We start from the raw sequence: 14036 nt of genomic DNA on the forward strand, positions 1-14036 counted from the left end.
GCTTTTTGTGGAATGTTGTTTATTGTTGAGTGCCATATATCAGCACCTAATCGACATTATTCAGAAATGTATGCTTTTTCTTCTATTATATTTACACATCATGTTTTTATTATTATTATTAGATCCTCCATGGAGTCAGCAGACTCATCATGAGAAGTCCATTCAACTAATGGCATATTTATCAAAAATTGTGTAGGAATTTGCACTGATGGTGCTCGAGTTATGTCTGGAAAGTTTAAAAGTTTACAAGCGTTTGTGAGGGAAAAATACCCACAATGTATTTGGACACGTTGCATGATTCATAGAGAAGCTCTTGTTGCAAAGGAAATGAGTTCTTGTCTAAACATTGTGTTAGCAACAGTTATAATGATAGTGAATTATATAAAAATGAGATCCTTAAAATCAAGACTTTTACTGAACTTTGGAAAGACATGACTAGAGCAAAACATTACTGCAAGACAAGATGGTTATCACAGGGAAAATGTTTACAATGTTTACAAATTAAGTTGGGCCTGGCTCCCACTGAAGAGACCTCAATAAAGGTCGAAACTAGTCTGGATAGTGGCCCTTCCCTTAATGCATAACATTAAACATATCTGCAAGGATATGTGTTTTGCATTATAGGAGATACTGAAACAGGAGTGTTGGTAGCTTGCTCCACCTTTGCAACGAGTTGCCCTGGTGTTGTATCACCTTACCCCAGTCCTGAAGATACTTTCAGGAGCAAACTTTGTTTGCTCACACTTGGATAAAGGATTAAACTAAACTTATTATACTCTAACCAAGTGAAAAATAAACTTTCAACATCTTTCTCTAAATCCAGAGTAATTTATTAAAAAAAGGGTGGCACACCATTTGGCAACTCCTATAGGTAGAGATGACCTGTGAATGCTTCTGCCTGGTATCCCAGCTTGGGCCTGGCTCCCACTGAAGAGACTTTCATATTCGCCAAGACGTGAAAGTGAGCTCCAGTTCGAAGAAGAAAGAACCTGTGCCTACCAGTCCAAAAGAGGATCCAGTTCTCGCGCCCCGAAGAGAGAGTTCCATGCTCACTTTCTACAGAAGTACCTCGGCGTTGGTAAGACCTTTTTTTCTTATTATTGGCTCTTTTACCCATTCCTTCTGGATCATCTCTTCGCTTGTTGTGAGGGACACCGGGTGTTCCCCGACTTCGCCCTCCTTTACAGCCAGCAGTTAGGTCATCCCCCAACAATGCCGTTATTTTTACCCAGAACTAGAACGCTTGGCATCGAAGTCAAGCGGCTCCCAGATGAGCGGACGTTAGTGAAAGCTCTGATTGATACAGTAGGGGCAGAAAACATATACGGTTTCACACCATACTCAAAAGAAAGATTCCAAATTGTAGTCAAAAATGACCAAACAAGAAGCAAATTATTAGAGGGTTTCCCCTGTGCGGGACAAACGATCAAACCTTATTTAATAGGGAGTTTACGGAAAACGTTAAGAATAACTAGATTTCCCTTGGAATACCTGGAGAATGAAGACAACGTCAAGAAATTTTTTAGCCAATGGGGCGATATTATTAGTATCAAAGCATTTGAACATCCAGATTACAAAGGCTGGAAAACAGGCGACGTTGAAATACAAATGGATATGAAAAAGGAAGTTCCCAACTTCATCTTAGTGGGCCAAACAAGGGTCATGGTTAACTACCCGGGTGTTAAAAGACTGTGTTTCCCGATGTAACTCTGAGGGTCACCTAGGGGCAGAATGCCCCTAGGTGACCCTCAGAGTTACATTTGCGAAAGGGTTGCGAAAGGGTCGACCAACAACGTAAACGGCTGAGGGATCTCTACAGGGAACTCGGCTGGTACCGGTCAAGCGAATGGAGCGGAGTTCCCTGTGGACATCTTATCAGACAGGTAGAAATAGAGCTGCAGCAAGAGCGGCAGAGTAGAGTCGATGACCTCGACTTTCGCACGAGACTCTATCTCAGAAATTTGGAAACACCCTCCGCCGCATTCTACAATCAACAATGGGTGGCAGCAAACGATGAAAGAACGATTTACCAGATCGAGGAGAAAGGCCAGATTCTAAATTCAACCCATGAAATACTCCGTCACTTTCACCAGCAGTATCTCGGCATCTTCGCTGACCAGCAGGGCACGGATGACTTCAGTGAGTGGGACATCAAACGTTTTCCCGAGCATCTTAGCGCCCTGCATGACAGGCCGATAACTGCAGCTGAAATAAAAGCCATGTGCAAAACGATTAAGACAAAAAAGACCCCAGGGCCAGACGGACTGGGGATAGAATTCTATAGATCTATCTGGGACCTTGTACTGCCAGTACTAGTAAAGATCTTTAACGAATTCCTCACTTCGGGAAACATCCCCGAGGAATTCGCTAAGAGCTATACAATCATTATCCCCAAAAAAGACCGAGATCGGACCTTGTCAAATAACTGGCGTCCCATCTCCTTAACTAACCTAGACTATAAACTTTTCGCAAAAATTATCTGTACACGCATTAAGGGCAGAATAGAAAACATAATAACAAGTTCACAGGTCTATGGAATCCCAGGTAGATCTATGGAATTTAATCTCTTCCTGCTAAGAGACCTAATCAGACTGGCCAAGGAAAAAAAATACCCCCTGGCACTTCTCTCCACCGACCTGGAAAAAGCGTTCGACAGCGTCAGCCACACGTACTTACAGGACACCCTAATAAAAGTAGGCATAGGCCCGAGACTTCGGCGTACAATTAAACATATGTACGCGGAGGCCTCGACACAACTGTCTATTAATGGGTTTCTGACAGAACCAATCCGTATAAAGAGAGGGGTTAGGCAAGGCTGCCCACTAAGCCCCCTTCTCTTTTCCCTAGCATTAGAACCCCTCATCAAAAGAATAGAGAACACCCCTGCAATTAATGGTATTCCACTGCCCCAAGTCTCCAAACAGTGCAAAATAGTAGCATATGCAGATGATGTAGTGGCCACACTCAGAGACTCTGAGTCTATCTGCATCTATCTTGACATACTGCAAAACTTCAGCATAGTCAGTGGTCTCCGAGTTAATGCACAAAAAACCAAAATAAAAAATTTTGGAAATTTCTATAACACCGGACTTCCCTACGGTTTAGCGCTGCATATGCAGCCGTTAACAATACTAGGAGTTCCCTTTTCTGAGTCGCTAGCTTTACCAGTTAAAAAATTACAGGAAATAAGTACGGAAAAGATAAGTCTATTCAAACCGACCTTTTTCTCCTTTTATGGCAGAGCCACGGTGATAAAAACAATCATTACCCCAATGATGCACACAGTCAATATCACAGGCATCACACTGCTACAAGAAAACCAATTATCCAAAAAACTCATAGATTTCTTCTGGAACAAAAAAAAACATGAGGTTAAAAAACAATACCTGCAACTAAAACATGAAGAAGGGGGGTACGCTCTGCCTGATCTCAAAAGCTTGCTTTATGCAAATACATTCAAAACCGTACAGAAGGCCTTAAACTCAAACCATATTTCAGGCCTCCTAATTAGATATTTTATAGGACTTTTCCTCCCACTCTTTGGAACCATGGACTATGCTGGACCCCGTGCAAGGGTTGTGCCCAAGTGGTACCGCACACTAGTAAAATCACTCACAGTACTTAGAGACAAAGGAACAGAAATCCTCACACACAAACCGAAAGCAGTATACTGGGATTTCTTCCAACTCTCCAGGCGTGATACACCAAACCTTGGGACAAACAATGAAATTCTCTTTAAAAACATCAAGAATAGCTGGGGACAGCCTTTTCATCGGGATCTGGCCTGGCGAATAGCTTATGGGCGGCTCCCGGTGAAACAGGTTAAATCTAGGTACGTACCCAGTCCGTGCGATCCCTTTTGTGATATCTGCCAGGGCGTGGAAACAGTGGAGCATTTCTTTTATTTTTGCCCACCAGCCCAACGCATCTGGCAAAGACTGAGCGCAGCACTGGGAATCCCGATGCTATCACTAGAAGAGGTCATATACCTGCAATTCCCGCCACCAGTCAACAAGACCCAAAAATTCGCCATTTTTTTAATTAACGTGTTAAAGTATCACATCTGGAAGGTAAGGAAAAAATCCCAGGTACGGGACGCAAATTTAATGTACGCAGGAATAAGGAAAGGTTTCTTTTTTTATCTTCCTAAATTTCTTGCGCAAGAGAGACATCTACTAGGCGACTTTAAATTTGTGAACAAATACTGCAAACCACCGAAAATATGCTTTCTTAACAGGGACGCATCAAGCCCTGTATATTTCTTTAGTATCTCCAAAACTCCACCTAACTCTCCCTAGGAAAAGTAACAACCACTCTGTTCTTCCTCGCTACAAAGCTTTCGCTGGCACGGTTTCCTTTACTCCAAGTAAGGGGGGGGTAGATCTGAGAACCTGGGCTGCGAAGGCTTACTGCGAGGCGGTGCTGCTCCTTGTGAGCGGCATCTCCTGGGCCAGTCTTCTACCCCATTCTAAGTCCCAGTGGTACCAGGTTTGTAAGTTCCTTATTTTGTTCCCTTTCAATTCAACTGACCGGACCTTAAGTCCTTTAATTTTTATGTAATTTAAAAAAAAAAAAAAAAGTTCTAACTGAAAATACTGTTTTCAAAACAGGTCAATGGATCTCCGACGAAATTATTAAGGATAAAGTGAACTTTAGTCAAAATTTTTATGGTTAAATTATCTTTTTTTTTTAACAGATAAATTGAGAATATGTGTCACAGACCAATTAGCCATATAAGGCTAAACAGGTTGACTGAGGCCTCTTTTACCTCCTACTATCCTACACTATCTTTCATTATTCTCCTCTCTTACTGTTTGCTGACCCTCAGCATGCTTTATTCTCCAAAGGCCTATGATGAGAGACATGAACTCCCATTCGACCTCAATAAAGGTCGAAACTAGTCTGGGTAGTGGCCCTTCCCTTAATGCATAACATTAAACATATCCACAAGGAGATGTGTTTTGCATTATAGGAGATACTGAGACAGGAGTGTTGGTAACTTGCTCCACCTTTGCAACGAGTTGCCCTGGTGTTGTACCACCTTACCCCAGTCCTGAAGATACTTTCAGGTGCAAACTTTGTTTGCTCACACTTGGATAAAGGATTAAACTAAACTTATTATACTCTAACCAAGTGAAAAATAAACTTTCAACTTCTTGTTCTTAATCTGTACCTTGGATCCGACATGATTACTACTATGATGTTCTTAACTAATTGATAAGTTATAAGTTGATTTCTAATTCAAATATAAAGAAAATTTATATTTAAAGACTGCGCCACTTTATATCTGAATTAGTTCAATAATTGAAGAAAAATCAACCTTCAACTATTTCTCCTTAAAATATATACTGGCCGAGTATATTTGACTTACTTAATTTACCCGCTTTGGTTCGAATATTTTATGAATGGTGCAGTAAAGGATTCAGGCAAAATACAACTTTAGATAAACAAAAACAAACATTTAATTTTAAAATCACAAATTTTACACTTAAGTTTAAATCAGTAATTAAGATATCATAAACATTTTAACTCCTCAGGTAAATTCAATCATTCAACTCATACAATGGTAAATCTGTTGTCTCTATAATACAGTCTTGTCACAGTTCCTTAAGTTCCAAATACAACAAAAATTGCAGTAATACCTCTTCACAAACAAACACTTAAATTTACACTTTAGCTAACTTCCTCAATAGTTACTGTTAGTATAGGGATATTCTAGGAAGAAACACACTCATATCTCTGCATAGGAATATTAATGGTTGGAATATTTTTACCGACAATTTTCCTTCTTCATATACTTATGTGCAAACACTTTTTGTAACTGTATACACTTTAATCAATTAACGACACTCATTTAAAAAAAAATCTTCTTAGAAATAACTGGATTAATTAACGGTCACAATACACACAATCAAACGTTCTTGCATAGATCAAACTGCTTGCACTACATTTGACATCACTTAACTAATTCAGTGTTCTACTAGCAACTCTTGTACTAAGGTAACACACAATAATTCCTTAACTTGAAGTTTAATATGCACAGTTGCCTACTCCTTCGACATCAATTTAATCCTTTAGGTACCATAATTCTTAACACCGCTATCATTAAACTCAACTTTGTTGCCTCTAATTATTCTGTAGTTACTTTGTGCTATGCTTCCAGTTTCCGTGTGTCCTTGAAAGGTCGGCCCTGAAATTAAATATCAACTCAAGTATTGCTAGTCTATTTAGTAGTCACCCAGCTGTTTTCCGTAGCTATAATTGTTATTCTACAACTTATTAGCTAACCGCCTCTCGACTAGTAGACTTTATTTAGCTGCTTGAGTGACTTGCCAACTCGCTATTATCGCACTGTGATTCCCGAATGCTCCGATTCCAACCTAATGCCAATCTCTCTCTTATAAATCTCTCTCTCTTAAATTATTATAATTTCAGCGTTCATCGCTTTTTCTATCCATTCTTCCCACCTAAATTGTTCTCGTGTTTCCAATAAACCTCACATGGTGTTCCAAAATGTGCTCGCTCACTTACATACGTTTCCATGACAACAAAACAAAATATAATAAAATTGAGCTATTACATAACGTTAAACTTTACAAACAGGAATAAATAGAGAATATTTACATTTCAAATAATGTGCAGTTAAATTATCAAATACAAGTTCTTATAATATTAACATAGTAATAATTAAAATAGCTTAATATTTAATACAGTCTTTTCATTATTAATACATATATCTTGATTAAATAATTAAATATTAGACAAAATTAAGGTAGTTATATGAATATTAAATTATAAACAAGTGATTTACATTAAATAATATTTACAAATGTAGCCTTTGCCATGGTGGATTATGTTGGATTCTGAGGAGAGTATTAATAATTTAAATTTCTCTTCATTCAGAATCCAACAATAAAGACTTGAGAAAGGGGAACAAGGAGACGGCCTTTTGACGATTCTTTTTTGCAGAATGTCAGCACATTAGTCAATATTCTTTTGCAAGAGCTACTGAAACGTTTAACAACAGAACTTGTTGACTCCACTGGATCCATCATACAAATTAATAATAAAAAAATAATGCAAAAAAGCGACAACAAAAATCAAGCTACTATACAGCGACAGACAAGAAAGCACGTGATTTCGCATGTTGGCGACCAATTCGTACATCCTTCGTTTCTTTCTCTCCTTCAGTATGAATCGACTATTCTTGGCAAAATGCCAAGGAGAGACCTACAAATGGTGGGCATACTATAACAATGTTGACGAATTTTAGAAACTATTTTATAACCGATGACAACATAATGGCAATGCATGAGTGGGTTAGACACCCATTTCAAATTACCCCTGAAGGCTTCTCAATTGAAGATGAATAATTTACAGACTTCATGTCAAGTGGCGAAATCAAAAGACAATTTGCATCTAAATCACTGTTTGAATTTTGGAATGGTATTGATGATAATTTTTCTGCACTAAAGTCAAGAACTTTTCATGCACTTTTGCCATTTCCAACATCTTATCTTTGTGAAATTGGGTTTTCTGCAGTGGCTGCCTTAAAAACAAAATATATATCTCAGTTAAATATAGAAAGAGAACTAAGAGTGTCAATTTCCAATAGATCACCATCATATGAAAAGCTTTGCATTGCAACACAGGTCCAAGGAAGCAATTAATTTTTAGATTCATTATTGTTTAGTTTTAATTAGTTGCTCGGCATATTGATATGTTCCTGTAAGTGTAACTAGTTTATTAAATAAGTGAATTTTATACATTTTATTATTTTATTTTCAGAGTGCATTTTATGTTTTTGTTTTTATATTGTTTTTGTATCAATAAATAGTTTCATTAAATGCTTTTCTTTCAATAAAGTAGTTTTTCAGTTTTTCCTTTGATTTCCACTTTCTTTGCTTTCTTTGCACCCTCTTTGGGGAGCATGCCCCATAGGTTGAGAATCACTGGTTTAAGGCATATATAGATCTATGGAGTTCATCTTTACTTCATACTATGAAGTAAAGATGCTAACAAAAGAGTATTAAGTATAGTTCCACAATCCAGTTTAAATGCTGGTTTTATTTTCTTCCATTTCTTTACTACTTCATCTATATAGATATCAAATAACAGTGGTGACATTGGGCATCCTTGACAAACTCTTTTGTTTATTAATTTCCATTCTGTAACTTTTTCATTGATTCTTAAAGATATTTGGTTGTTCTGATATGTGTTAATTATTGCAGCAAGCAGCTGATTTGGAATGCTTAGATTCATGAGTATGGTCCATAGTTTGTTCCTTAAGACTGTCAAAGGCTTTCTGGTAGTCTACAAATCCTATGTGCATTTTAATGTTATATTCGTAATGTTTTTCCATTAAGATTTTTAATGGAAAAGCTGTGTCAATGCACAATCATCATTTTGTTCTTTGCAAAGTTCATCTTCTACATATGATACAAATTAAATGGATATTAAATCCAAAATAATTTCAGAGCCAAATACAGAAACTATAAAGTTTCGTATTTGAAAGTTGACTAAAGAGCTTGCGGGAATACACTCGCCACCATACTACAAGTTGCCCTAGCCGAACCTAATAGCAAGCACGCAAGGTAAAGCGCCCATATATTCGTCTCCTACTGGTCCATTCTGATAAGGTTTCACTGGTCTGACAGCTGTTTTCGTGAGAAACCAGGCAGAAACTTAAGAGAGCAAGAACTCTCAGTATGGAACTTGGAGCATCGGAGAGGTGTATTTTCCATAAGCGAACTCTCAGTCAGTGAGTGAAGTATTTACTAAAATAAGGCTTCTTATCTACATACAATTAAGTTTTGAAGTTAATATTCATGCATATAACTTATAACCAGTATTTAGAAGACCCTCTGTAGTCTTCACAGTTGCATTTATTGCCTTTTTTATATATTGGGATGAATATTTACCTTGCAAGATTATATCTGGCAGCAAGAAAAAATCTTGCTGCCAGATAGTTAAATAATTTTTATTGATGAATAGGATGCCTGCATATTTTATAAGTTCTATATTATTCCATTTTCTCCAGGGGATTTTCCTGATTTGCTTTGCTGTATTGCTTGTTGGATTTCTTGTAATGTTATTTCTTAAACTGTATAGTTGTTAGTAAGCATTGTCGGTTTTAGATTCATTACTATCTTGCCATAAGTTTTGGAAGAAGTCCAGGAGGTTTTCTTTTTGATTATTTCAAATTTCACTTTTTCTTTTACTTTCTTATTCATATTCCTTAGAATTTTGTATGTATTTGCTATCACTCTTTTGTATTTATAATTAATTTTTGCTTCTAGTGATTTTGTTTATATGTTTCTTTCTTATCTTTGATTATGCTTCAATGTCTTTATCCCAGTTTCTTATTTCCTTTCTCCTCTTCCATTTACTTTTTGTTTGAGGCATTCTGTTGCTGCATTTATTAATACATTTTTTTAAAATAATTCCATTCTGTATCATCATTTTCTTTTATTTGCTCTAGTTTTCCATTTATTCCGTGCAAATAAAAGTATTTGATACTTTTATCATCCAAGAGATGAACTCTAAAAGATTCTTAGAGGTATCTTGGGATATTCTTAATTTTCTTGTAAGAGAGATAATGATCAGATTCTATTTCTGCACTTCTAAATGCCCAGCTATCTAGTATCGTTTTAGCTGTTTTCCTATTAGCTACTATATAGTCTATTATACTTTTTAGGTTTCTTGTATTTAATAATCAGCACAAAAAAGTAGTTCATGCACTTTATTAAAATGCAATAAGAATAATGCACATTGCTAAATTATAAATCATAATACAAGCAGGAAAATATGCTGTTGTTAATCAGTACATATGTACAAATTTGTACACCAATACTTACCTAAATGTGCCAAAGTATCAACAGTCTTCATTCTATATAAATGACTAGGTGAAACTGCAAAAAGAACGTTTTGTTTTATTTGACAATGAAAATTTTCCCACTGATATATCAATAAAGGCTAATAATCAGATCTGATTCCAGAGATTTATATTTCATGAACTTACAACAAACAAAAGTAAAAGAAAAATGTACATGAACCCTAATAAAGACTCATACAAACTTTACCTATCAATATATATTTACATAAAACCACAAATATGTGAAATTTATATATATAACATTAATTATGGAAATTTAAGTGTCCACTTAATTAACACATTCACGACTAAGTGCCAAATCACTTTGTGGTTCCTGTTTATGCATCATGTGGGCATGTGCTTCCAGTGAAACCAGAGCTAAGTAGAAGGTGAAAAGGAAGATTTTTTTTTTCAGGATATATGAAAAACGGATAAAGGAAGATTGCATATTTGTTTAGTATATTTAAATTATTAAAAGATGTAAAAAAATTTTATGTAAATCAACATTAATGAGACATGAACCATGTGCAAATATTTGAGTGGCAAATTTAATGAAAGATTAAATAGGCATGAATAGATATATTTGACTCTCACCGTAACAAATACTATAGTGAATTCTCACTATAGTGAGTTCTGTTAACAAATTATTGTAATTCTTGTAAACTTATACGTTGGTAATATATAATTGTCAGATTCTTGGGATTGAGGGAATGTCAGATTGAGGTCTCTTCAGTGGGCTCCCACTGAAGAGACCTCAATAAAGGTCGAAACTAGTCTGGGTAGTGGCCCTTCCCTTAATGCATAACATTATACATATCCACAAGGAGATGTGTTTTGCATTATGGGAGATACTGAGATAGGAGTGTTGGTAGCTTGCTCCATCTTTGCAAGGAGTTGTCCGGTGTTGTACCACTTTACCCCAGTCCTAAAGACACTTTCAGGCGCAAACTTTGTTTGCACACACTTGGATAAAGGATTAAACTAAATTTATTATAGTCTGACCAAGTATTGAAAAATAAACTTTCAACTTCTATTGCAACATGGTAAAATATCCCATGGTAAATTTATTCTATAAACAAAATTTGACTATCTCAGATCCTATTCTTTTATTTCAAGAAAGAAAATAAACTAGTTTTAGTTTATTTCCCAAAGGAAATTTATTTATTTAATATGAGGTAAAAGTGGAAATAGCAATTATGAAGCTTTATGAAAAATCTTAATTTCAAAATCTGGTAATATTTGCCAGTCTATATGATATGGAATTATGGATTAAATGTCATATTATAGGATTTTGAATCGTATTATTTTTTTTTATATATAAAATCAGATTACATGAAGATTTTATAAAGGAAACAGTAACAGTGGTGTTGTGCAATTTTTTATAGTGTTTGTATTTTGAATGAGCATAGGGAAGATAAGAATGACAACTATACCTTTCATGTAACATATGCATTTAACCAGCATATAAAATCATTACCATCACAAGTTTAACTGTTAATTAGGAATCACACATGCAAAATTTTCTATCATCTTGTACCATCATTTTGGTTTAAGCAATAAGAATACAAGTTGGTCAGCTAAACTCCAAATTGGCAGTTCATCCCCATTCATTCAATATCCAGGTCTACATTAATGGGGTAGACCACAAGATTTGAGTTTTAATCAAGATAAAAGTGATTACAATGAAAAGAAAAGCATGTAAGAAAGTTTTAAAAAGAATCAAAGTTGAGCAGCTTTCAAAAGTGAATTGTAGTACACAAATATTATTCAAGAAAAAAAAAAAAATGTCAGAGGCATGTGGTGAGATTGTCTACAAGGACAGAAAATCAAAACTCCATGGTGGACTCATGAAGCAAAAAGGTAGTCAAGAAAAATAAGAAATGTATCGAAAGTTCCTCAATCTGCATTCTGAGAGAACAAAGAGACAAATCTATGAAAGCAAAGTATTCTGTAACACTAGCTAAACAAACTTTAGTAAGAACACAGAAAATAAATATCATAATGATGATAGGCAAAAGGCTATTGAAAAAGATTAGAAATGGAAAAAAGAATACTGTAAAAGGAATCAGAGATATAAAGATATTTTAGATGTCTGGAATAATTACTATGAAAGACTGCTAAACGAAACAAGCAGTGACAACACAGTGATAGAAAACTTTCAAGAGAAATGCATTCAGAAGTACATATTAATTATAGAGTTAGAAAAGTATGTCAAAAATTGAAATATGGAAAGGCAACTGGAGAAGATGATATCTGACCATAAATGCTCAAATATGGAGGTATAAAAGCTTTTCAGAGGGCTACATAATTCAGAAGGCCTGGTCAGGGTGTCTAATTCCAATGATTTTAGCAGAGCTCTCGCAGTACCTATCAATAAAAAGAGAAATAAAACTGAATTTTAGGATTTCAGAGGAATTTCCTTACTGAGTGTTCCAGATAAGTGCATGCAAGCATACTTCTGCCTCCTCCTGTGACATAAGGTCTGCAAAAAAGAAGTTTAGATAATAATCATTAACAATATATTTTGTAACTTTAGTGTAATTTTAGTCTGCTTTGGCTGTGAATGCGTGTGGAGTGTTTGCATCTAAAAGTTAACCAGCATGATCTTGTTCTTACTGCAAAAATGGCGGTAAGAACAAGATCATCCAGATGTATGGTGCAAAAATCGAGCATGCTGAATGTGGATTTTACCAAGATGGTTCATTGTGTTGTCAGAAGCGTAATATGTATGAATGGGCGAGCATGGCAGATGTGTTTGTTGAGAGATTCAACAAGAGTACTGAGAGTCTGTAGAAGGCATGATACATTAATGGATTGTGGTGATGTGAAAGTCAGAATGTAGCAATGGATGGAAGACTAAGAATGATATCCAGAAAAGTAAGCACAAGAATGTGTGGAGAATGCGATTGTAAATATAGAAATAATTAAAAAAATGAAAACCAGGCATAATTATGGAAGCAGAAGTGCCAAACTGAAGAAGCAATAGCAAGAACAAATGCTGGAATATAAGAGTTGAAGAACGAAATGAGGCATGTATAGAATGAAATTAGATGTATGGTAGATATGAATGGAAGAGTGAAAAAGAATAAAATGAAAGATAATGGAGAGAAAGAAGTAGCAAATGACTCAAGAATAGCATTATATAGAGATTCTATTCTAAAACGTGTGGTAGATGAGAGGGTGCACAAGGTATGTTTACCATGAGGAAGAATGAATAGGCTAATTAAGGAGCTAGATATAAGTAAATGTGCAAGAGAGTTAGTTGTTGTAGTTGAAACAAATGATTTGGTTGGGCATAGGGAGAATGGGAGACAGAGTTGTAGTTGTGAATGCAAATTGAACAGGGAAATGGGGTGAGTCACAGAGACATGGACAGTGGATTCTGAAAGTGGTAATGAAGACCATGTGTGTTGATGGTCAGCATAAGAATGGATCAGCCAGGAAAACATGGAGGTTAAAGTCTGAGGGGGATATGGAGGGATATGGGGCAGAAGGTGAGGTGAAGTCACAGATGGGAGGGGCAGCATGAGAAGGACTGGTTATAGACCAAGAAGCAATTGTTATGCTTATTTAAAAATGCCAGGAGTATTAAATATAATGAAGATGAAATTGTTGTATTGATTTTATTGAGTTTATGTACTTAAAAATAGTTGGAAATAAATGAAACATGGTTGAATGAGAATGACATTTTGATGGGAATAGGAATGGATGGATATAATGTTTTTCATAAAGACAGGAAAGGCAAGAAGGGAGTGGGAGCTTCTGGTGATAGCAGGGGAATTATATCCAAGACAGGATGAGATACAAGGAGAAAAAAAGTGGTTTTTGAAGCAGTATGGTATTAAAGTGTAGGTTGATAGAATGAGGTATTTGATGGGGTGTTAGAGGTCATGGAATGTGGAGACAAAGAAATGTATAGGCAACTTGGCTTAGTGAGCAAGCAAAGGGTGATCATTATGGGCGATTTTAATTATGGCAATATTGATCGGAATGAAGAGATAGCATCAAGGAATAAGGAGAATGAATTTCTGGAGTTCTTAAGGTAATATTATTAATCTTAGGCAGTATGTAATGGAGGGCACAAGAGGGTTACAAGTTCTTAGATCTAGTTACATAATCAGAGGATGTGACTGTGAATGGAATGTCCAATCTTTCCTTGGTT

General features: G+C 35.8%; 1 protein-coding gene across 3 annotated transcripts in view; it reads right to left on the reverse strand.

Moving 5' to 3' along the window:
- The window catches only part of LOC150098219 (lipid transport auxiliary protein 1-like), a 325116-nt gene that overhangs the window by 192899 nt on the left and 118181 nt on the right, over window positions 1-14036 (reverse strand). For all 3 annotated transcript variants that reach the window (XM_090406448.1, XM_090406449.1, XM_090406450.1), the window contains one exon: window positions 9858-9911. In XM_090406448.1, coding sequence (XP_090262574.1) covers window positions 9858-9911 — 54 coding nt within the window. The remainder of the gene's footprint in view (window positions 1-9857; window positions 9912-14036) is intronic.

Source organism: Typopeltis vanoorti, chromosome 16 (assembly GCF_054136105.1).
Source record: "Typopeltis vanoorti isolate ZY-2024b chromosome 16, IOZ_Tvanoo_1.0, whole genome shotgun sequence".
NCBI lineage: Eukaryota > Metazoa > Arthropoda > Arachnida > Uropygi > Thelyphonidae > Typopeltis > Typopeltis vanoorti.